Source organism: Aquila chrysaetos, chromosome 8 (assembly GCF_900496995.4).
Source record: "Aquila chrysaetos chrysaetos chromosome 8, bAquChr1.4, whole genome shotgun sequence".
NCBI classification, from domain to species: Eukaryota; Metazoa; Chordata; class Aves; order Accipitriformes; family Accipitridae; genus Aquila; species Aquila chrysaetos.
This window is the reverse complement of record NC_044011.1, coordinates 7,043,241-7,068,387: the sequence shown is the minus strand read 5'-3', so window position 1 is coordinate 7,068,387 and position 25,147 is coordinate 7,043,241. Positions and strand designations below refer to the sequence as shown.

The following is a 25,147-nucleotide window of genomic DNA, read 5'->3' as shown; positions in this document are numbered from 1 at the left end:
GTTGTGGTCCCCTCTACTTTTTTTCTCTGCTTGCAGAGGTCCCGCTGGATGAATGTCTGGAGGCAGCAAATTCCCTGTTAGGCTGCTTTGTGGACCTCACCATCTTCAGGATTTGAACTCACCCCACTACTGGGGGTGGGCAAGAAGCTGGGTGGAAACACAGCCAGGACAGCTGACTCAAACTGGCCAAAGGGATATATCACATACCATTAACATCATGCCATTGTGGGACTGAGTGAGTGAGTGGCTGGGTGGGTGCTTACTTGCTGTCCGGGGCCAACGCACTGCTTGCTCACACATTTGCGCTTTACCATAACATGAGAGTTTCCACTGGCTTCTGAAAAATAACCCTAAATACATACACTAAACTTTGCTTCATTTTTCCACATTCTGCTTTTCTCTGAGGTTTACCCAAATAGTCATCTGCTCAAAACACCAGATCTCAGGCAGAAAAATCCTGTTCAGATACTACAGAAAAACACCTTCGTCATGACTCTGTCTCTGTCTTTGTCTGTCTGTCTGTCTGTCTATCTATCTATCTCCCTACCCACCTATGTACCTTTCTTTCTGTTTTTTATAGAAATGTAAGACCATTGTTATTTGGTTTTGCAGGCATTGATTCAGTCATCCTCACAAGCTAGAGGATGGTTTTTCTTTTTTTCTTTAAAGAAGGGTTTGTCAGATAAAGGGGTGGATTTCATTGTATTGCTGCAGTGCTTACTGCAGGTGCCCAGTGCCATTTCAGCTGTTCTGAGGTATCTGAAACAGCTGCCAGATAGGAGGCAGGATATAAAGGACTGATTTTATGAGGCAACAGCTGAGGAGTGAATGGAATACCATGTGGCATGGGATTCAGTTGCCTAAACATGGATGTCTAGTGCCATTTATGATCTTATAGGACTTTCAAGTGTATTGGGTTTACATGGCAAGGTTTTGGTAGTGGGGATGCTGCAGGGGTGACCTCTGTGGGAGAAGATTGCCCCATGCCAGTTATAGATGGTTCCAAAACAGACCCTCTGCTGGCCAAAGCTGAGCCAATCAGCAAAGCTGGTGCCGTCCCTGTAGAAACAAATTTAACAAAAGGTAAAAAATGCCACACAGGCAGAGCAGGAGGGAAAAAAAGAGTGAGAACAGCAGTGCAAACACCAAGGTAAGAGGGGGAGGAGGAGGTATTTCCCTGCAGCCCATGGTAGAGCAGATATTCATGCTGCAGCCCATGGAGAGGACCCATGCTGGAGCATAAGAAAAGGGTGAGGAAGAAGGAGTGCCAGAGAGAAACTGTTATGTACTGATCATAGCCCCCTATCTTCCATCGCCCCTGTACAGATGGTGGGGGCGGGGTATAGAGGAAGAGTCAGGAGTGATGGAGTGAAGTTGAATCTGGGAATAAGGGGACGGCGGGGGGGGGGGGGTGTTTTAGTTTTTGTCTTTGTTTCTTGCCATCCTACTCTATTTAAAATTGTCAATAAATTATATCAATCTTCCCCAAGCCGAGCCTGTTTTGCCTGTGATGGTAACTGCTAAGCAATCTCCCTGTCTTTTTCTTAACCCATGAGCTCTTTCATTTATTTTTCTCCCCCTGTTGCATTGAGGAAGAGGAGTGAGAGAGCAGCTGTGTGGGTATCTGTCAGCTAGCCAAGGTCAAACCCTAAGAAAAATTCATCATATTTTAACAGTGGTTGCTTTTCTACATCTACAGTTTTTATGGTGATTTTTGGGGCAGTTGAATCTCACACAAGATTAGATCAAATTTACCCCATATGCAAGGATGGTTACAGCATCCAGAAGTTCCCCATAATATTAACACAGAGTTGATTTTCTACCCCAGAACCTCTTAATGGCTTCCTGGACCTCCTTGTTGCCCAAGCTGTATATGAGGGGATTTACCATTGGGATCACAATTGTATAGCGGGTGGAGAACACTTTATTCCAATTTAGGGAATTACTGGCAGGTGGTAGTACATACATGATAGCAAGGATCCCATAGAAAGTAGTGATCACAATGAGTGGAGCTGAACGAGTAGAAATGGCTTTCTGGAGCCGCATTGGGGCCACTGAAAGTCAAATTCAGCGTCAATACAATGGGGAACAAGGTGACTGCAAAGCCAGTAATTCAGAAAAGAGCTGCCAGCTCTGGAAGAATATTCTGGTTCATTATAGCTGTATAATGAAGAGGATTACAGACAGCTAAATAGAGATCTCGTGGCATCACGGCTAGTAGAAGATGTTCAGTTCCTCCCAAGGAGCCAAACATACAACTGTGCAGTACAGTCCCTGAAAGAGAGAATTTTCTCTGTGAGGAAATTGGTTAGCATCCTAGGACCCACATGGGTTGCATAGCAGACCTCAAGGAAGGAAACATTGGCCAAGAAAAAACAAATGGGGGTGTGGAAGCTTCCGTCCGCACATATGGTAAGAAGGAGAAGAGTGTTCCCAGAAACCACAAGATAAAAGAGCCTATCGAGCCACAGTTCAGTACTCTCAGAGGACTGTGGTTGAGGCAGGGAACCAAACTGCACCTGAGGACACCATGGTTGAGATAGAGACCCAAACAACAACAACTACAGTAATTGCCCCAGTAGTGAAAAAGAAACAGTGGACAAGGAGATCAATGGGTCCATATCATCAATTAGTAAGGGAGGAGGAGGAAGAAGAGGAAAGGTTTGATGAAGAAGCCAGTCCTTCGACAAAGAAATTGGAGGAAGGAGTGAGAGAACTCGGACAGGAAGAGGGAAACTACCCGGTCCCTGACCTCATCAGAACTTTGATACATGTGGAAGGATTACAGCCACCAGCCAGGTGAGTGGATTGCTGCCTGGCTGCTCCAATGCTGGGGTAATGGGGCTGACAGTCAGCAATTGGAAGGTAAGGAAGCCCAACAGCTGGGATCCCTTGCTAGAAACCAGGGAACTGAGAGGGAAATTGGAAAAGACGCAGCAGCTTGCAGTCTCTGGAGACAGTTCCTCTCAAGTGTGAGGGCCAGATATCCATTCAAGGAAGATCTGGTGAACTCCCCAGGAAAGTCGACTGCAGATGAAGGCATCTGGTACCTGAGAGAATTAGTGGTGCTGGCAGTCATCTACAGTGATCTAGACGATGATGAGGTCTCCAGAGATCCAGAGGATGGCCTGTGCACACAGGCCATGTGGAGGAAGGTGATTCAAAGTGCCCCAGCATCATATTCTAAAAGCTTGGCAGCGATGTATTGCCAAGATATGGATACACCAACTGTGGAGAGAGTGTCTTCTTGGTTCCAGAACTTTGAATAAAATCTCTGTATCTCCTCACCCCTACGGGACAGTGCCTTGGCTGCTAGGGGCGCCCCAAGAAATCAATCCTCTCCTGCCCCAGTCAGAGGGAAAGGGAGCCCCAAGCGTATGCCGTGTGGTGCACTCTGGTTCGTCCTGTGTGACCAAGGGGAGGACGTGAGGAAGTGGGATGGTGAACCCACCTTTAAGCTGGAAGCCCATGTACGCAAACTGAGAGGGAAGACAGCTGTTAAGAGGGGGGTCATCCAAGAAGGCTGTCAGTATAGTTGCTGTAGAGAGACAAGGTGGCAATCAGTGATCTCCCAGACATAGAAGAACTGAAATCATCTCCCTTGATTCAGGTGAGGAGAATTCTGGTCTGGCACTGCAAGGGTCAGACAGTGAAAACTCTGATGAGGAACAGCAATAGAGGGTGCCTGCCTTTGGCCAGGAGGAGGAAAGGGATGACCGGGTATACTGGACTGTGTGGATTTGATTGCCTGGCACATCAGACCCACAGAAGTGTAAGGCTTTGGTAGACGGGTGTGCAATGTACGTTGGTGCCATCAGGGTATAGGGGCACAGAGCCCATCTGGATCTCTGGAGTGACAGGGGGATGCCAAGAATTGTCTGTATTGGAGGCTGAGGTGAGCTTAACAGGGGACAAGTGGGAAAAGCACCCCATTGTGACCGTCCCAGAGGGCCCTTGTGTCCTCAGTAAGGACTACCTCAGGAGAGGGTACTTCAAGGATACAAAGGGGTACTGATGGGCTTTTGGTGTAGCCACTGTGGACACAGAGAAGATCAAACAGCTGTCTACGCTGCCTGGCCTCTCAGAAGATCTCTTCATTGTGGGATTGCTGCAAGTTGAAGAACAGCAAGTGCCAACTGCTACCAGGATGGCACACGTGCCCACAGAATAAAGACCCTCTTACTGTAAAATAGTTGAAGGTGGATTTTATGAAGGAAATAAGACAGGCTGCAGTGATCAGGGGCAGGGCTTAATCAGACAAATGTACCAAGCAAGCAGCCCCTGCTTGCCTGTGAATGGACCCTTTTATTCCCTTATGCATCTATTTCCCATACTTGTTGCTCCCCAAGTCACTAAATCCCTCCCTTTTCCCACCTTTGGTTCCTCCCCTAAACATCCCACAATAAATCCTGTCTAATCCCCAAATGCTCTTCCCATGTTGGGGGGGGGGGGAGTGCCCTTCCCCCATAATGTGTTCCACACCCCTATGCTTCAACCCCCCTTAGTCACAGAGGTGATCTGGAGAGCTCCTCCTGGTGACCCATCTTGATGGGTTTCATGCCTGGACAATGGGGTTGATGACTCTTCTGGGACAGGCCTGGGAGGAACCTGGACAAGGTGTTTAATTCTCAGGAGTCTGTTTGAGTTCCCCTGCCTGCCAGTGCTCTTTTGGGTTTGTGGAGACGGGCCCTTGATGGGCTGGTGGCTCTCTTGTAATGGGCCTGGGAGCAGTCAGGGCAGGTTATTAATCAAATTACTCCTCCTGACACTGTTTTTCTGTGCCTTCTTTGTGTGTGCAGATGAGCTGCTTATCACTTAACTTAGACATCAGCTTCTGAGACAGAATCCTGAAATTACTTTCTTTGTTCAAGGAAAGCAGTAGGCATTTGAGAGGGAAACACATCTCACTCACCTTTCATATCTGAAATGGAATGATATGCGCTGCACTCTGGAAATTCCTGTTTCCTTCTGTTGATTGTAAAGTAGACCTAGGGAACAGCCTTTAGAAATGCATATCTAAGTACAGTTCATTTCGGCTAACTTCAGTCTTCTGCAAGGTAGACGTTTGCACCTGAACTTGTCATAGAATTGTAGAATTATTGAATATCCTGAGCTGGAAGGGAGCCACGAGGACCATCGAGTCCAACTGCTGACTCCACACAGGGCAACCTAAAAGTTATGCCATGTATCCAAGAGCATTGTCCAAGTGCTTCTTGAACACTGACAGGCTTGGGGCCATGACCACTTCCCTGGGGAGCTTGTCTCAGTGCTTGGACACCCCCTCAGTGAAGAACTTTTTTCTAATACCCAATTCGAACTTCCCCTGATGCATCTTTAAGCCATTCCCTCATGTCCAGCACCACCCTCTCCAGTCCTCCTCATGAGGAAGTTGTAGACAGCAATGAGGTCACCCCTCAGTCACCTCTTCTCTAAGCTGAACAAACCTAGTATCCTCAGCATCTCCTTGTAAGTCCTGCCCTCTAGTCATTTCACCATCTTTGTTTCCCTCCTTTGGACATATTCTAACATATTTATATCCTTCATATATTGTGGAGCCCAAAACTGCACATAGTACTTGAGTTTCTTCTAACAGAAATAGTGTCAGCAACAGGACCAGGGAAGTGATTGTCCCCCTGTACTCGGCACTGGTGACACGACAACTCGAATACTGTGTTCAGTTTGGGTCCCTCACTACAAGAAAGATATTGAGGTGCTGGAGCATGTCCAAAGAAGAGCAACAAAGCTGGTGAAGGGTCTAGAGAACAAGTCTTATGAGGAGCAGCTGAGGGAACTGGGTTTGTTTAGTCTGGAGAAGAGGAGGCTGAGGGGAGACCTTATCACTCTCTACAACTACCTGAAAGGAGGTTGTGGTCAGGTGGGTACTGGTCTCTTCTATCAAGTAACTAGTGATAGGACGAGAGGAAATGGCCTCAAGTTGCGGCAGGGGAGGTTTCGATTGGATATTAGGAAAAATTTCTTCACTGAAAGGGTTGTCAAGCATTGGAACAGACTGCCCAGGGAAGTGGTTGAAGCACCATCCCTGGAGGTACTTAAAGGACCTGTAGATGTGGCACTTAGGGACATGGTTTAGGGGTGGACTTGGCAGTGCTAGGTTAACGGTTGGACTCAATGATCTTAGAGGTCTTTTCCAACCTAAACAATTCTATGATTTTATGAGGTGAGGCTTCCCCAAATGAGCTGAGTAGAGTCAAGTCACTCCTGCACCTGTGAGGGACTAGAACATAACAGAAAGCCAACGAGAGCCACACTCTTCAGAAATAGCAACTGCAAGCCTAGTACGGCACCCTGCAGAGTCTAAAACATAGCTGTTTTAGTCACTTGAATCATTCCTCCACACTCCCTGCATAGTCAAAGATGATAAAAAGGTATTTCTTCTCATGGGGTTATCTGACCTGAAGCAAAAATATGATTCAGTGTTTAGAAACACACACAAAACTTTGGGGATTTCCAACAAATGAAAATGATGATTCAGCTGCTCAAAATTAGGCTACAGTGATTCCATTCTGTGAGGGTTTGGGGGTGAGGGTGGGAGGAGATGGAAGGGAGTGATAATTTACTTTGAGAAAGGAAGATGTGCAATTATACAGGCAGTTTAGATGAGTTACAGAGCAGATCTTGTGAACAGTCATTTATTTAGATTTAAAGTGATGATAAAAAAGATGCACATCTTGCACTCTAGTCACAATAGTACTTGATGTACCTGACACAATAAAGAAACAACAAACATTCCAGTGGTGACATAACCAAATGGACACCACCAAAAACACCTCTCTGGGTTTCTCATCATGTTTGCAAGTAAATGCCCTGACCTCTTGGGCAGTCTCTCTCACACACACACTTAGATGGATCCTTTTTCCACAACAGCCTGATTATAAACTCCATAAGCATATATTAAAAAAAAAAAAGCAGAGGGCAGGTGAGATATAGACATAGGCAAGCAGGCATACATGAAGTGTTTGCGAGCATTACCCTAGATTTATTCCATTACTGAGATATCATTCTGCAAAAGTTGCTGCCATCAGCAAGTCAAAATTACATGTATAATGAAAACTTAAAAAAAATCTTCCTGAAAAAAAAGGTCAATATTTTCCTCTGATCCCAGTGATATAAACCGTCTGTTACCGGAAAATGAAGTGCTCATTACCAAGAACACAGAGGGAGTCTAATGAAGAAAGACGGATTATTTATTCTGCGTAATAATCTATGGTCAGTTAATTTTCGCATGGCAGCTTTGATGTCATTGTTCCTCATGGTGTAGATGACTGGATTTATCACTGGTGGCAACACAGAGTAGAGAAGAGAAGCTGTGAGATCCAGAGCTGATGAGGAGCTGGAGACAGGCTTAAGATAGGCGAAAGAACCAGTGCTGACAAACATGGAGACCACAATGAGATGAGGGATGCAGGTGGAAAAAGCTTTACGCTGTTTTTCCTTGACAGGAGTTCTCAAGACCACAGTGAAAATCTGAATATAGGACATACTTATAAAAGCAAAACAGATGATGACTAAAAGGAAACTAAATGTAAGAACCCCAACTTCACTAAAGTGTGAATCAGAGCAGGAAAGCTTGAGAAGCTGTGGAACTTCACAAAAGAACTGGTCAATGATGTTGGACTTGCAGAAGGATAAACGAAAGATGTTCCCAGTGTGGAGAGCAGAGTAAGGGATGCAGCTGAGCCATGCACTGGCTGCCATGCAGATGCAAGTAGTCCTCTTCATGATTGTCTTGTAGTAAAGAGGTTTGCAGATAGCAATGTAACGGTCATATGCCATGACCGTGAGTAAAGCAAGATCAGCAGCACCAAAGACATGGAAGAAAAAAACTTGGGCGGCACAGCCAGAATAGGAGATGACTGTGGTATTCAACAGAAAATTGGCCATGGACTTAGGGAGGGTGACAGAGATGGTTGAAAGGTCTAAGATGGACAAATTCATCAAGAAGAAGTACATGGGGGTGTGAAGGTGATTACTGACAGCTATGACCACAATGATAAGAAAGTTTCCCGCCATGGCAGCCAGATAAATCCCCAGAAATACCATAAAGTGGAATATCTGCAGTTCTCGAGTGTCAGAGAATCCCAGGAGAAGAAACTCTGTCACAGTACTTTGGTTGGACATTTTCTTTCCAGCAAGTTGGTGAAAGCTGTGAAGGGAAAGTCAAGGATTTTGGTTGAGACTTGATGATCTGCTCCACAGTCTCTCCACTGTCTGAATTTCACAGCTGCCCTAAACACCTTTTGCTCACTGAAGACAAAATGCATGAATTTCACATGGTGGACCAAAATATGACTCAGAAACAAATCCCCCAGTAATTATAGTTCCATATATAAAATACATGTATAAGTACATGTATAGATAATATACATAGGTATGTATAGATATATAATATATACAGCCATAGTCTGCATATGTTTTATAGATGCATATTGTGTATATTATAAATATTACATGCTTATATATATGTTTATATGTTTATATAAACACTGTCCATGTTTTTTATCATTATTTCAACAGATATTTGTGTTCATATTTATACATTCATACCTACTTATATATATGCATGAGGTCCCATAATCTCCATTATGAAAACCCAGTGTAACATATTTTTTCCCCCAGAAATATGTCCAGATAGAAACATGAGTCCCAACAGGTCTGCAGTGGTTCAACATGGAGCTTTCAGAGTATTTCTCCTAACCCCAGTTAGAGCTGCTAATATTATCTTTTATGGTGTGTGACTCACCAGCCTTCGGTAGTGGGATCCTGGTGCCCAAATGGAGTCAGAAAGTGCCGACTGAGATGTCCTGGTATTTCACTGCCTGGACTCCACTTTTCAGAAAGTGGCAGGTAACCTACAGTCTCAAGCAAATGTATCAGTAACCTTAGGACATCTCAAAACACACTAAACACACATTTAAGCATCTCCCTCCCACTATAGGGTGTTTTTAGCAAGAGGCAATCTCCCTTGATTAGTGGAGAGGAAACACCACAACGGATTTCTGTGACCTCTTGTAAATGTCCTGCCTTAGGATGGACTGCAAAACCCTCTCTCATTGCCCAACCTCTCCTCTACTAATAAAAGGAGGGCAATATGATTAGTCTGGATCTAAATGAGCAATTTTATATGTCAAAGTTAAGTTAGCTAGGTCCATACTTAGATCTTCTAGCTCCCTGCTTTTCTTCTCAGTCAGCGATTCACCCACCTCTGCAAGATGATTCATCCTGGTCCTGTGGTGCACACCCAGTCTCAGAGAGAGAAACAATTTATTGTCTCTCATTATTTTTTCCAAAATGCTGAAAGTGCTTGCAAAATTAACTTTTTAATTCAATGTTTTGTAGTAGGAGTAAATGCAGGGCAAAATGCTCAAACTTTACTGAATTCATATAATATTTCTTCTGTTTTACATTAACGGCATTACTGTTATTACCTTGAATTAAAATAGCCGACCTAACATGTTGCTCCTTTCAGATGTAAAGCCTCTGTTGCTCTCAAACGGAGCTTCTTTGTGAATGACACAGTAAAGAATCATTTGAAACACTAGAAATGCTGCTGTGCTGTCTAGGTATGAAAGGTGCAGTCACCGCAGTCTCCTTATACCTTAATGTCAGGAGGAACTTAAAGAAGTAGATACAAACCAATTTACCTTAGAAAGAGCTGTGTACACCTGCCTCACAGCTCCACTCTGGGGATATGATCAATGCTGTGAGAAAACAGTCTGTCAATGTCTCTCTCCAGACTTGTGAGAGTAGCACCCTGGAGGCCTGCACAGAAGCTCAGAAGCACAGATGCAAAGCTAATCTGTGGTGCATTCTTCAACTGGAAAATCAAAATGGACAACTTGTTAATGGAATGCTTTTCATATAATGGAAATCCAGCTATAGTGTCAGATAGAAATCTAGATGTACCTGCACACATAATGGGATGTGGATTCACAGTACACCGGCTGGCAACCAGAGCTGACTGTCTTGTCATTGTAAGAAAGGGAAGAATTGCTTCTTGACATATTAATGTTATCAACTCATGGGTAAATTGTAAAGAAATTCTTGGGGAGTTGCTTTGGGTTTGTTTTGGGGTGGTTTTTTAAATTTTTTGTGTGTCTTAGACCACTGAATTTATATTTTTTTCTGTTTGTTTTCAAAATTCTGTCTGATGCTGGATCATAAAGAACTGTCTGGCATTTACTGCAATGCCCTAGTGTGACTTACATGTTAAAGCAGAATTGGTAGACATAGCAAAGGATGCCTGGGATCTTGTCCCTCCCTGGGGAAAGCGTTTGGATGTGCAAGCTCTTTGACATGTCTTGATATGCTAGGTACTTTTGTTAAGCAACAGAATATCATGTTTACTTCCAGTCAGCTCTATAGCTCTCAAAGATCCCTTCACTGGCAAACAGGGGAGATCAGACATCTAGGTCCCTCGTAACTGCATACACTGTAGACAATTGAGTGAAGGTATCCAACGGTGAGACTAAACCTTTGTTCTCTTTCCTTTCCCCTCATCCCCAACAGCCCTCCACTCCCTCCCTTTGGCTCAATAGACTTACCATGCTTGTCTTTGCTTGCAGATTTTCCTCATTAGTTTATGCGGCACTTCTGATTCTACACTTGTAACTGTTTATCACATTGACTCAATTCTTTTCCTCTTTGTTCACTAGGAATCAAAGTGACAGACCTCTGTAATCTGTTGCTCTCCTGAGCTGCTTAGTATTAAGTTAAACCAACAGCTGCTTACATAAACTGGTTCCCACCTACTCTGTGTTTAGCTGGCTTGGAAATTCTGAGGCATGACAAGGCCAAAGCATTGAGGTGTGGATTTATGCCTGACTCCTCCCAAGAAGGATCTCTCAAGGATCTGGTGGGATCTGTCCCTGGAGCCCTGCACAGCTCAGAACCAGAGACATCGTACCAAGAGTTTCAAGCTGCTTTGTTGGCAAAGATAAAGGGGCCATTGTGGCAACCTGGTGCGACTCCCTAAATCAAAGGCATTGCAGATTTTTTTTCCTAGGGGGGCTATATTTCTACCACATAATCTGAGTTGTGCATAGTCCAAAGAGACAGAGGTATTTAGGAACCTAAGGATGTGGCCAGACATCTGAGGGAGAGTCAGCCCCAGATTCAGAACACTGCAGCACAGTTCAGCTCAAGATTAAGACACCTAAACCGATGCATCTAAGTGTAGGGAACAATCCAGTAGCTGCAATAAGTAGATCTGATGCCTCTGGAGTTGCACTAGAGTCTTTCAGAAATGTACAAATGTATGACAAAAAGGACAGAGACCATATGGAACACTCATGTCATTTTCAGAGAAGTCTCTGAAAGACATATCCATAGGCACTAGATCCATTTTGCATGATGGTGCTCTCCTGAATTCAATGGCAGGTTAGTTCATACCCCAAGCTCCCACTTATGTCAAATTCAAGTATTTTATTCTAGAAATGAGACCCAGACCTAAATACAGGAAACATATCTGTCTTTGGCCCTTCTTTGGGAAAAAGGGGCGACTGCTTTTCTTGATTGGAATCATTGCTCCAGCACAGTCCATCTATCCCAGTTTTGTTTGAAAGGAACTTCTGGAGAGCAGCTGGTCCCATATTTTACCTAACACAGAGTCAAGTCCAAAGTTACATTAAGTTGCTCAATGCCTACTAGTCCCTTTCAGCTGCATTATTTTTTTCTCTCCAGCTGATCTTCCTGCATTTTGAACCTGCTGTCTTGGTATAAGCTAGTTATTTCAGGTACCAGGATCAGGCAACCAACTTCACCCAAACGAGCTCAGCTCCATCGTGGCTCATCCTGTCTCTTCTACTCTCTATGTTCATCTTTCATGACACACTTCTCAAGTTTCCACTACTGTCTGTTATGACCAGTCCTATCCCTTCCTTACAACATCACTTCTTCTAGCCTTTCTGTGCTGTCATCACCTTACTTTGAATTTCCCTGCCAATTACCGCCATTCATCTGACTTTCCCCTGGACCCACTCCTCCACAGACCCATAGCCTAGATGGCTCTCTTTGATGCAGACATCATAATGCAGTTGTATAAATGTGGGGAAACTGATCCAACTGAAGTGTTTTGTTATAAAGGAATGAAAAAGTGAAAATGGGACTTGATTAAGGCTATGAAAACAATACTATTCACATAGAATACATTACTGTGCAGAAAAAGAGTAAATCTACCGCGTAAGCAGACCATTGTATTGATTCTGACTGGGAGACCCTTGCACATTTAGGAGTTAGTGATCCACACAACAGTTAACCCGAGGAGGCTCTGTGCTGTGCTGTGCTGTGTTGTGGTGGCTTTCAGGTCTGTGTTGTGCTGCACAAATCCCTTGCCCGCACGATAAACTCAGGAGCTCATTGCAGCAGAGCAGCCTGCAGGCAGCTCCCCTTGGCAGTGGCCATTGTGCCAACTGCGCATCCTTGCCTGTATCTGACAGAGTAGCAAGAAGGTCTCATGTGAACATCCCTTAGGAACAGAGCTGTTTTCTTCTGGGGAAATGATATAATAACTCAAATGACCAAAAGGGAGAGCTTTTCTCTATGGATGGGATCTGCTCTGTGCAGCGCATTGTGGGAAAATCCATCCAAGCTCGCCTGATGCTGCATGAAGGCAGGTGCCCAGCTTCTGAAGGGATGTCAGATTTACTCATTATCTATATTCCTCTTCTTACTTTGCCTTATTAAAGCAGTTATCCTACTAGGCCATTTCTTGTTGGGCCTTTCTTACTGAGATCCAGAAAGAGCCCTGCACCATTTCTCTCTCTTTCTCACTCACCTCTCCCTTACCACCCCCCCCCGCCAGTGCAGAACAGCCATACAGGCCCCAAAGGTGACATTTATATCAGCTTTGTGATCTGTTTAGCAAACAGCTGCTGTGTATTTACCAACTTATTCACCATGACATGTACCTAAGTTGCTCTTAAGCATTTTGTGATACCATCACACCCACTCCGGATACTACATGGAACAAAGAAGTGTTAAGACTAGCCTACACCAACACTACCAAGGATAACAAGGCATTCCTGACACAAGAGAATGGGATGGCTGATTTCATGAAACTCCTTGCAGCTCCTACACATTGACATCATTCTGCCAGCATACCAACTCCTTCTTGTGAGGCTTAGGGCAAAAGGGAACTAAGGTGATCTAATATAAAGTGGAACCACGGATTTGTTCATGTAAAACAAGTTAGTAAGAGTCTACTGATAAGAAATTCTTTTCAAGTAGTCTGAAACTGTAGCAATGAAGGATAATTTCTAGAACTGAGCAATTTTTCTTTCCTTTTCCAGTCAAGTCATGTCTGGGTTTCCATTCATGGAAGAGCTGTCGGACCTTCAGCAGCCACTTCCAGCATCTTTTTTCCTTAGAAGCTACTACTGACAGTAGACAACTCCATTTGAACAGTTGTATCGTGTCTTGGACATCAGTCTTACCATAAAATAAGTCTCTTCCTGAAGGTGCCATTTTTCCGTAGTGATTCAAGGGAACTAGCTTAGTTTTAGATTATGGCCATGCTGTCCTGTTAGCTTGTGGCTTATGCTCAGACTGAAATCCCTTACTCATTCTTCCAATCTGCATGTTGTGTCACATGTCCTTTCACATGATGACCCCTCTTAAAGCAAAGATAGACAATCTTCAGCCCAAATACTCACATTTAAATTGTTCTATGATTCTCTGCTTTTGTGATTCTAAGTGCCTCCCAAGTGAGAAAACAGAGGCCAGTGTTTTATAGTTTGATAACAGTCTCACACTTGAACTCTCCCACAGTAAGTTGCATGGAAAAACTGAGCTCACATAGTTTAGAGGAAAGAACAAACTTGATCAAAACTTCCAAAGGCAAACATAAATGCTAGTTTATGACAACTGTATTTTAGGCAGGTAAACGAAATTAAATCGGTCCTATCCAAAAGGCAAAGCACATAGGAGCCTGAGTCTGGCACATCTTGCAAGATGCCCACACCACGAGGACAAAGAGCGCATCTTTGAAAAAGATGGGAAGAGGTATTTAAATGCCCAGAGGAAATGTAACCCTTGATGAATGGATGTGTGATTATGGTAATTATCAAATGCAAAAGGATTTGCAAAATGTTTCTACCTTGCTGGGGCAAGCAGCACGGCTCTGCAGTCTGTGTGTGTAATGAGAGCTCTTTGTCAAGAAAATATTTTTTTCATGGTGCTTTGGCACTCCACACCACAGATATGGCAAACATGCTAGAGCCAGGGTCCACGAAATAGTAGCTTCAGCACATCCACTGCCCACAACCAAGGTCCCTGAATTCCAGCTCGAATTCCAACATGAGTATCAGCATTCAAAAGGCATTATTCTGGGTTTAAGGAAATAGCATTTTCCACATATGTGCAATTTGGTAGCAGATAACCACACAGAATCATTGAGGGTTGAAGGGACCTCTTGTGATCATCTAGTCGAACCTCCCCTGCTCAAGCAGGGTGTTGTGAGTTAACCCCGACAGGCAGCTAAGCACCACACAGCTGCTCACTGACTTCCCCCTCAGTGGGATGGGGGAGACAATCAGAAGGGTAAAGGTGCAAAAACCTGGGGGTTGAGATAAAGACAGTTTAATAGGTAAAGCAAAAGCTACATGCACAAGCAAAGCAAAATAAGGAATTCTTTCACTACTTCCCATTGGCAGGCAGATGTTTAGACCTTTCCAGGAAAATAGGGCTTCATTACGCGTAACAGTTACTTGGGAAGACAAACACTCCAAAAACTCCAACCATCCTCCCCTTCCTCCTTCTTTCCCCCAGCTTTTATTGCTGAGCAAGACATTATATGGTATGGAATATCCATTTGGTCAGTTGGGGTCAGCTGTACTGGCTGTATCCCCTCCTAGCTTCTTGTGCACCCCCCAGCCTACTCACTGGCAGGGCAGTGTGAGAAGCAGAAAAGGTTTTGATGGTGTGGAAACACTGTTCAGCAATAGCTAAAACGTCAGTGTGTTGTCAACACTGTTTTGGTCACAAAAGGCGGCACCATATGAACTGCTATGAAAAAAATTAACTCCATCCCAGCCAGACCGACTACAGTCTCCACCCCTTATTCCATATCATTTACGTCATGCTCAGGACCCGCATTATCCAATACACCCTCATTAATCACCACCCCCTTTCCTGTCCTTTGATTTATACATAGATATAATTCCCTTAGTCTGTGGGCCACCCCTGTAAAATGTGCATAACATGTCCACATATTGGCCACTGACTTCATTTAGTCCACCACTTGGGTTCTGTCTGCTATGACAGTCGCTCAGGTCAGGAGCGTTGGACTGTTGTGCGGAGTTATTAGGCACCAAAGCCAGCTCAGGTCGTGTCACTGCTGCACTTGCACTGCTTCTTGTGAGGCTCGTCATCTGTTGGTTTGGGTGGTTCCTGTTATAGTACTTCTATAACATGCCACTCAAATCATGGGTTACAAATTAAAGGTATATCCATTACAATCTCCACCCCTGCTCCCTTTGGACCAGGCCACAGGGTTGAACATTGCAATGAACGCCTCCCCTTGCCCCTGCTTTGGCATGGGCTTATCCATACAATGCAGTTCCATAGGGGTGTACCTTCTCCAGTGTGGCCTTTTACATGGGCCACAATCTCTTCAGGGGCGCACCTGCTGCGGCTAGGACTTATCCACAGCCCCAGATGCTTCAAGGTATACTTGCTCCAGCGTGGACTTACCCACAGGTCACAGTCCCTTTGACTCGAGTTCACACTGGAGTTCCAGGCTGTCCAGTACAGCAGCACAGTAACAGCAGCAATGCCCTGGCTATCTGCCATCCCAGGCACATGGCCATTGCTGTTAGCAAAATGTTCCCAGGCACAGCAGAGTAAGATGATAAGCAGTACAGCAAACAGCAAAAGAACCCACTAAGAAGCACTAGACTCTAATATACATTAAGGCAAGCAAGCTCTGTGGCAAGCACTGGAGCTTGCCAATCAATAACTGAACAGCTGTAGTAGCTATCAATTCAGTCTAACACACTCCAATCAAATCCAATGTTATCTTGAACCCTTTGAGCTCAATGCTGGGCACCAGAAAGGATTGTTGTGGGTTAACCCCGATAGGCAGCTAAGCACTACACAGCGCTCACTCACTTTCCCCCAGTGGAATGGGGGAGACAATGAGAAGGGTAAAACTGCAGAAACTCCTGAGTTGAGAGAAAGACAGTTTCATAGGTAAAACAAAAGCTGGGCGCACAAGCAAAGCAAAATAAGTAATTCTTGACACTGAACAAGCACTGTTCAGCGATAGTTAAAACTTTGTTGTGTTATCAACACTGTGTTGGTCACAAATCCACAACAGCACCATGCAAGCTACTATGAAGAAAATTAGCTCTCTCCTAGACAAAAGCAGTACACAGGGTCAGCTCAAACAGGTTGCCCAGGACCTTGCCCAAGTGGGATTGTATATATCCACAGATGGAGACTCCACAGCTTCTCTGGGTGACCTGTTCTAGTGTCCAACCACTGTCGCATTAAAAACAGAAAGGGTTTTCCTGTGTTTACATTGAATTTCTTGGGGTTTAGTTCAGTCTGAACACAAGAAAACATGAGAAAACACTTGCAAGTTAAAGATTTCCAGGACAGCTCAGAGGAGGCTGTTTTGTGGGGTTTTTTTAATATCACGGATATACTTGTTCAATGTCAAGTTATGACAAACACATTCTTTGACTGGGATTCTGCAGTACACTGCAGGACAAAGCCAAATATGTCTGCCATTAGGACCAAGCTATAGCTCATATATTTAATAAACAATTAGGTTTAAATATGATACACAGAAAGAGCAGAAAAATGAACAAGCAAGAAATACAGAAAAAGAAAGAAGTTAGAAAAGCCAATATCATGAGCAAGCCAGAGCCTAGCACTAGTTCACATTTGGTTCATATAGACAGACATCCTCACCTCGTGCAGAGACAGTCCAGTTTTACCAGCATTGTTTGTAAGTCTCTGATCATTGGACTTTTGTCTCTTTCATGGTTTCTCTTTTATTCATCTTCCATTGTCAAAAGCAAAAATTATAGCGGTTCTTTTTTTCCCTTTTAATGTGTTTATTTAGTACTTTTCTGTCTAATTGTTTATCATCTGTCATGCTGCATGCTTAGCTATTCTTCTGTGGAAAGCCTCTCTCTTTCTCCTTCATCCCTTATTCTTCCTCTTTGTTATTTTTAGATTTCTGGGTTTTTTTATAATTTCTTTGCAAACACCAATGCCTCCATCTCAGCCAATTTTAAAGGGAGCCTCTTCAGCCCTTCAGAAACTCAGACCATGTTATCCTCACAAATATGTTTAAAATGTGCCAAATGATTCATTCCCTAAGAGCATCTTTTTTGATTCTTTTGACTGTAGAGGAACTTAGAGAGGTAGCTGAGAGGAAATATCTACACTACAGTTGTCCAGAGCACAGTATGAAGACTAATACCAAATGGCCAAAATGAAAAGTGCAGTGGGGTAAAGTATACTATTTAAGGCAACTCATAAATTTGTTATCTTGTACTAAAGAAAAAAAACCCCTCGTATTCAGAATTCCTTTGTATGAGAGGAAGACACAAGCCGTTTTATCTCATCCAGAATCTTCCCACTATTGTTGGATACATTCAATCCTGCTTTCTCAAGGAGTTCTTTGATGTCTCCCTCAGGGAAGGACAAGGAAAAGGTAGGAAACCGTTTTCTGTATTCTTCTATTTTATCTAGAAAAAAAGTAGACAAAATATTTAAGTAAATGCCAAACAGAAAACTACAAGATCATTCAAGAAAAGCATGGACATGAGGAAAACATTAATCCCTGAAGATCTGCAAGTTTCACATACAAGTCCTATATCACATTAAGATCCTGCTGTAGCCAGTGAAGAGAGAGGAGGAGATCAGTCAGAGTCTGGAAGTGCCTCTTTCATCACCTGCTTCATCAGTTGTCTGAGAGAGGGGGATAAATCTCACTCTGGACCTGCCTGTTCTTCACCAATAACTGTAAAGGGAAGCAGTGGTAAATATCCCAGACTTGGCTACTCTGGCTTCTAAATGTAATGCCTCCCCAACTCCTCTTTAGTAGAATGACCACAGTTTAATTACACTGATTTACAGAACAAACCAAGAAGTGTGTAAAATCCTTATAGCTCAGGACATACATCGCCTATCTGAGAGGGTGAGTACATTAATGCTCATGCAAGCTTCTATCCATTATACAGAGAGGCTGCCCTGTTCCTTTTCTTCTGTGTCCATTCGTGGCAGCAGCACTGAGTAAAGAAGGAGTCTGAAATGCATGGCACTGGGGGTGGAGAATATGAAATGTAAATATACAGAGATGAAGTTGCATAGAGTATGTGTTACCAGAACAATTCCTGTTGTTGAAGAGTGGAAAGTGCATGACTGTAGGGCATGACTTGTCTCCTCGGAAGATATAACATTCAGAAGGGTTTTTCTCATCCATTTCCTGATCCTCTATCTTGGGAAACGGGATACCATTTTTCTGGCAGTATGTAGCTGTTTTCTTGATAGTCTGAGACACAGAGAAATTGTACTCATTTTTTAGTTTGTTTGCTTGTTTCTGAACTTCTAGAATAAATCAATCTTATGTCCAGTAATAAAATTAATTGCTACAGAACAATGGTGGTTAGTTTCTTAGACTTTACTTAATTGTAACGTATAATATATTTAGAAGTCTAAGTTTTCCTCAAGCATTCTCTGAGGAACAGACTAAGTCTAGAATACAAATGAAAATCAAGCACTCACTTCTAGGGTCACTTCTAGCAAGAATCTTTGTTTAACAAATTACAGCTACACCCACAAAGGCAATGTGGCTGACGCTAAAAGATGTCAAAATTAAAGGGATTTGGCATCTATAAAACAGTCTGAAGACATCACCAGGTCCACAGACTTTCAAAACAAATTTTACTTTCCAAAGCTACCCCTCCTGTTGCTCTACCACTCTGACAAAATTCAACACTTGCTGTGTGTCACTTATGTGGATCTGACCATCAAAGGGAGACAATAACCCACCTGATTCAAGACACACATTAACTTTAATGTTGGCTTGATTTCCCATGAAAGCATTGACTGGGGTAGGTGTGTTGGGAGCTTGCACAAACTGAGATTTTCTGTGGTGTCCCTGAGAAATATTACTCCCAACTGTTTAGGAGTTGAGGAGAAGGAACAACCTTTGAGTCCTTTTCACTCTCTGAATGGGTTTGCAATATTCTGCTCTAGATGGCACAAGGGTGGTGAACAATAGCCACTTTATGTAAGCTTCCCAGAGTAAAAGGCATCTTATGCAATTCATTCCAACAACCCCTCCACAAAGAAAGCACTTCACAACTAAAGATCGGGCCTTAGGCACTAAGAACACTACTGGACTCTCCCATAGACAGGCACTTACTGCCACCTTGGTATTTCTGTCACAACACCAAATTGTCTCGGGTGTTAAACTCTACAGATTTATCACTTGTCCTTAACCACTATTGGGAAAAGGCGGAGTTGTAGCTAAAGACATGATGACTCTTGTAGTCACAAAAGACAATCAAACTTCTCACAGCATCTTCCTGGAATGATACCAAATAGTAATAACATTTTGAAAGCCTAACAAGTTCTTTTTTAACTCAAGCCCCCCAGATTCATCCCCTAGGCTTATATGTTTAAACAGAAGCAATTACAGAAACAGTATTGTACATTTATACTTGTTTGTAATGAAATTTGTTTATAAAAGGAGAAAGGAAATTGAGTATATTAGGAAGAAAAAGACTACGCAAAGGGAAACTGAGCAAAATTCTTACAGATACTGGTACCAGATCTACTCAAAGGCAAAAGATCTGTTTTGCGGTAAATACTGTCAAAAAGTATTCTGCATTTGATAGGGCCTTCTCTTATCTCTAATAAGGGTTTCTGCTCTTCTTCCTTGGAGAACTACGTTTTCCAAACCCCTTTTCCTTCATTCTTGTTGAGGTGTGAGTTGGTAAGGACCAGATCCTTCCCATGGGCCCATGAGCTCCATTTAATCTCAGGCCTTGGTCTTCAACCCCTACATGAGTTATGTCCTAGGTGCACTGGTCTCCTGCTTAGCCACAGCGCGCTGGTTTTGGCTGGGATAGAGTTAATTTTCTTCACAGTAGCTAGTATGGGGCTACGGTCTGGATTTGTGTTGGAAACAGTGTTGATAATTCAGAGATGTTTTCGTTATTGCTGAGCAGTGCTTACACCGAGTCAAGGCCTTTTCTGCTTCTCACACACCACCCCACCAGTGAGGAGGCTGGGAGTGCAAGTAGTTGGGAGGGGACACAGCTGGTACAGCTGACACCAACTGACCAAAGGAATATTCCATACCATATGACGTCATGCTCAGTATACAAAGCTGGGGGAAAAGGAAGGAAGGGAGGGACGTTCGGAGTTCTAGTGTTTGTCTTCCCAAGTAACCATTACACGTGATGGAGCCCTGCTTTCCTGGAGATGGCTGAACACCTGCCTGCTGGTGGGAAGTAGTGAATAAATTCCTTGTTTGCTTTGCTTGCACAGGGCTTTTGCTTTACCTATTAAGCTGGCTTTACCTCAACCCATGAGTTTTCTCACTGTTACTCTTCCAATTCTCTCCCCTATCCCACCGCAGGAGAGTGAGCAAGCGGCTGTGTAGTGCTTAGTTGCCAGCTGGGGTTAATCTATGATACACAGTCATGCCTGTGCCTTAGCCTTCTTGATCTGGGCCCTGTCCCAAAGGCTGACTTTCCAGCTTGAACTTGGAATGGTGTCATCACTACGGACCTGCCCAGTGATCACTGGACTGGTTACCCTCAGCAGACCTGATCCTTGCTGCCACCAACCCTCCTCCATATTGACTTCCGGAATTGACCTTGGACCTGCCTCATCGCAGCAAACTTGCTTGATGATTCCAACCCTTGTCTGAACCTGACTGCCATCTCCAAGCATGCCCTGTTTGACTCACTTGGACCCTGTGAAACTGAGCATTGGCTGGCAAGGCCCTGCCCTGTCTGCTCTGTTATCATGCCTGGCTCCCTTTCCCTCAGGAGCAGCTGGCCTTGCCAGTTAGCTCAGGCCTTCCTGCGTCCTGTGCCAAGCACCATGGGGCCTGGATGACACCTGTGCAGGACCTTGCCACTATGACTCCTCTTGAGGGCTGATCCTGGCCCTGGGCTCTGATATCCTCATGCTGACAACCACCTACCCATTCCCAGGCTCCTGAGCAATGTCCTTCCTCAAGCCTGCCAACCCTCCAAGGCTTGCCAGGGGCAGCTCAGAGGGCCCCCCTGCCCTACCCTCTTCACTCTCAATCCAGCCTGGACCCTGGCCTGAACACTCCTACCCAACACCAAATCTCTCGTGCCGTGTTCCCTTCCCAATTACTAGTCCCTGCCCTGGCTCTGTGTCCTCTGAAACAGCTCACTGACAACTACAGCGACGAAATCACTCTACAGCAAGGCCCTTCTGAACCCAGACCTCCCAAGCATGAGGAAACACTTTACTGGGATGGAAGGCTACTGCCAGGGTCCTGAATGAGCTAATAGGCCTTAATGGTCCTGGGGCTTCCACCCGTACCCTTCCCATTGGTCCAGGGTCTTCACTGATGTTGTACAAGTAGCAGTGTTCAGCTCAGGCACAGATGTGCCTATCCATGGACTCCACTGATCCACACCCTGACCCATGGACTGACTTCCCAGCTTGACCCTGGACCTGCCTTTTCACCATGGCATTGCCTGATAATCTGGAGTCCTGATTGACCCCGTCTGCCATCCTCAGACCTGCCCTGATTGTCTCTCCCAGGCGCTGCAGGGCTGGACCCTGGCTGGTGAGGCTCCTGCCCTGCTTGTCATGTTATTGAGCTTGGCTCCCTGTGCCTTAGGGATGAGCTGGCTCTTGCTGCTCCCTGACAATCTTATTTGTAGTCAAATGGAAATTGGCACTTGAAGAGATCAGTTAATCTGTTTTCAAATCCTACTGTAAGAAGCCCAAAGGAGCCAGAGACTCCAGATGCAGCTGCCTCCATTCTCCCTAAAGTGACCACTCTGAAAATACCCAGAGAAGCAGCAATATGAGATATACCAGCACATTTTAAATTCTTATGAGGCACTTAACTTCATCAACTTGGAATTTCTTTTGGAGGTTGATTCAAATCAAACACTATGTTTGGAAGGAAATACAGCAAAGAAGGGTGATAGTTTTGTATAGTTTTGTATAGTGTCCTTCCCCCACCTAATTCCCCCAACAATATGGAAGAATTTAACGTCAACACCTTGTTTCCTCATCCTGGTCAGCAGGATGAGGTTCTCTTTGATGGATGTTATCAACTGCCCTTAAGGAAGAAGTAGTATCACTTACAGGCAGAAAAATTCTAGTCAGCCCTAAGGCAAAAAGGGAGGATAAGAAATTTGTGAGCTTTCCCCTTAATGCACCCTTGATAGCCTGACAGCTTGATAATCTTTGTAGGTTACCATACAACACCGGTGAGCAAGACAGACAAAATGGCTCATGTTCTAAAAGTATCTGTTTCTGCCAACCACCTAGAAAAGAAGCCCGAACAATGTGATGGTCAGTGTACCAACCTGTCAGAATCTGTTCAGACACTTCTTTGAAAAGTGCTTTGACAATGATTGTAATGCATTTCTGCAGTCCCCAGCCCACTGACCCCAAAGGAGGGTCTCCAAAGCCATAGCCACATATGTACCTCAAAAGGATCTCCAGAGCTGAAATCAAAGGAAATTATCAGATCTGTTCGCCGCTCTGCTCGAAGGACCAGAGGATAGGCAGAATTTATTGCCAGGCCAGCATCAATCAAAGAGATGAGTTTGGTTTTGACCAGGTAAGAGGACTGAAAGTTAGCTAATCAAATGAAAAAAAGCAATGAGATCTCATAAAGACATGTATGAATAAATATATACATGACCAGCCCCAAAAGAGTACATTGGTCTTCACTGATGATACACCCCAAAAATGTACTGAAATCTACCTCTCCTTGCCTCTCCTGCCCAACCAGATGTCCAGCTGTATTCTGACAAGAGGAATCCACATTCATCTGACCTACCTCTCTCTCTGGCTAAGGTCAGTTGCAGACCAGAATTCCTGATGGGCTTTTTGAAGGTCAAGAAATCACACCCCTAGGACTATGCACCCATAGTTTTAAGATTAGAAGATCTTTGAGAGGAGAATGAATGCATAAGCCAGCTAGATATCATGACACCTAACTGCAGTTGTCTAAATGCAGGTTTCTACTTATGTGCTAGGTGCCAAAGCTTCCGTTATTGTAAGTGAACATCCAGCTGGTGCAGGCAATGGAATCTAGAGACCAATGTTACTGCTCATGCATCAGGAGCATAACTCAATTTCATAAACTTAGCTGTCCAGTTCCAACTCCTTAATTTACTTCTTGTGTCCTCCAGGTTCTCCTCCAAAAGGGCACAGGGGTCCTATGGGTCTTCCAACTTAATGCTGTTGTCCCTTGTACGCAGGGCAGTTTGTGGGACATTAGATGCCTGTATTCACATGACAGAAGTGAGCTTATATACCTGCAATGATGTTGCAGATCTGGATTCCCGTAGTGTGAAATAATTCTGTTTATGACTAGTTTATTTGCTGCCTATAATGGGATGATGTTAAGAGAGGGTGGATCCTGGAAAGGAAAGCTATCTAACTCACCATTTTAAGATGGTAAATGGCAAAGACAGGTTTCTTGGTTTAACATCACACAAACACAGCATAAAAGCTCTGCTAAACCCCATGCATCCCATAGATCTAGCTGGATAGCATAGCCACTCTGTATTTTCTGAATATAAACAAACCATGATTTCATTGGATTTTCTTACGGCAGTTGTAAAGGAAGTTATTCGTCGTTCCCCATTTCCAGGTCAATGCACATCGGATCGTTTTCAACACCATCTCACTGATATCCTGCACTGAGCCTGGGAAGAGAAAATAAATTCAAAACATAATTGAATCTAGAGAACTTCACTTTTCAACTGGTGCAACAAAATCTGGGGGAGATGAGTGGTGTTAGAAGAACATATGTGCAGATAGTGTATAGACAGCCTGAGGGCCAAGGCCTGAGTGCTTCAGAAGAGGAAGAACTATGCTTTGCACTAGTTCAAATAACAAACATTAAGCAATGGAATCTTAGTACAGCTGAAACAGATTTGAATAAGCCACTCAAGACACAAACTATACAGGCCTTGGGCCCTATGCCAGCTGGCACATTCACTGTGCTTGAGGCTTGCAGGCTCTGGAGTGGACTGGTTACCTCAGTGCTGTACAAGAGTGAGGCCTGATCTTTTCTGGGCCTCCTACAGCATTCTTGTGGTTCAGAGGGATTGTTATTCCTCTTCATCTTCTTTCCAGCTGACAGTACCCTGAATAAAGCGAGAGCCATGCTACAGCCCAGTAGAATGACCTGTACAAGGTGGGGGATATTAGTGGAGAGCCATAAGGGCATCAAGAGATCATGTGAGAGAACGTGAGAAGATCAGCCCAGTGAAAGAGTTTGGAGAACGGTATTGCGCACACACAGACAATCCAGGCTTTACCTGTGAACACACTCCTTGCAACAGGCATTGGAGAGAAAAAAGACCCATCTGCAATGTCCAGATTTAATCTCGGAGTACCAGTCAGTTCACTCCAGAAGGAACTGACCAAAAACTGCCCATACACTGTGGCTGATGGAACTAGCAGAGCCCTGGATCTAAACAGGTAATGTACCAGCTAAACAGTGCGAACGTATTTGAGGAGTTTCAGCGTGAAATTTACTCTGCAACTTATTTGTGTCTTGCTTAGACCTCTTCCTGCTCTCTTTGAGACAAATCCAAACAATCCTCATTTCACCCACAACTGAGTCTATTAAATATTGCAGATATAAGCTAAATGAGTCCAGTTTGTTCTAAACAAGCTTCAGTTTAGGTAAAGGGGCAGAAATGCTGATCAGCTGCCAAAAAAAAAACCCCACGGGAAGAATGGAGTTGTCTGTTAATGAAAACCCAGTTTTGCTTTAGGATGTCTTAGTTCATGACTTTTTATTTCAGAATTCCTCTAGTGATGGAAGTTCCAAATGATGCTTGAGAAATGAGGCACCCTAGGGGTCCAACAGCTATCTACTCAGTAATCCACTACCTGCAGCTGCCAAGATCTTATACTTCAT

General features: G+C 44.0%; 2 protein-coding genes across 6 annotated transcripts in view; both read right to left on the bottom strand.

Annotated features, from left to right (window-relative positions):
- Window positions 1-2,073: 2,073 nt before the first annotated feature.
- Window positions 2,074-8,139, bottom strand: LOC115344799 (olfactory receptor 14I1-like). The gene is made up of 2 exons (XM_030022729.1): window positions 7,244-8,139; window positions 2,074-2,131 (listed from the first exon to the last, which is right to left on the bottom strand). Exons 1-2 carry the CDS (start codon window positions 8,137-8,139, stop codon window positions 2,074-2,076), a joined length of 954 nt encoding a protein of 317 aa, XP_029878589.1.
- A 9,323-nt stretch (window positions 8,140-17,462) lies between these two features.
- PLA2G4C (phospholipase A2 group IVC) overlaps window positions 17,463-25,147 on the bottom strand; it is a 31,223-nt gene continuing 23,538 nt past the window's right edge. For 2 of the 5 annotated variants that reach the window (XM_041125610.1, XM_030021203.2), the window contains 3 exons: window positions 23,826-23,921; window positions 22,691-22,845; window positions 17,818-18,523 (listed from right to left, as the gene is read on the bottom strand). In XM_041125610.1, the coding sequence (XP_040981544.1) occupies window positions 18,179-18,523; window positions 22,691-22,845; window positions 23,826-23,921 (596 nt within the window). In that variant the 3' untranslated portion in view covers window positions 17,818-18,178. Of the gene's footprint in view, window positions 17,718-17,817; window positions 18,524-22,690; window positions 22,846-23,801; window positions 23,922-25,147 lie in introns of those variants that run through there. The other 3 variants (XM_041125612.1, XM_041125611.1, XM_041125613.1) reach the window with 3 other exon arrangements.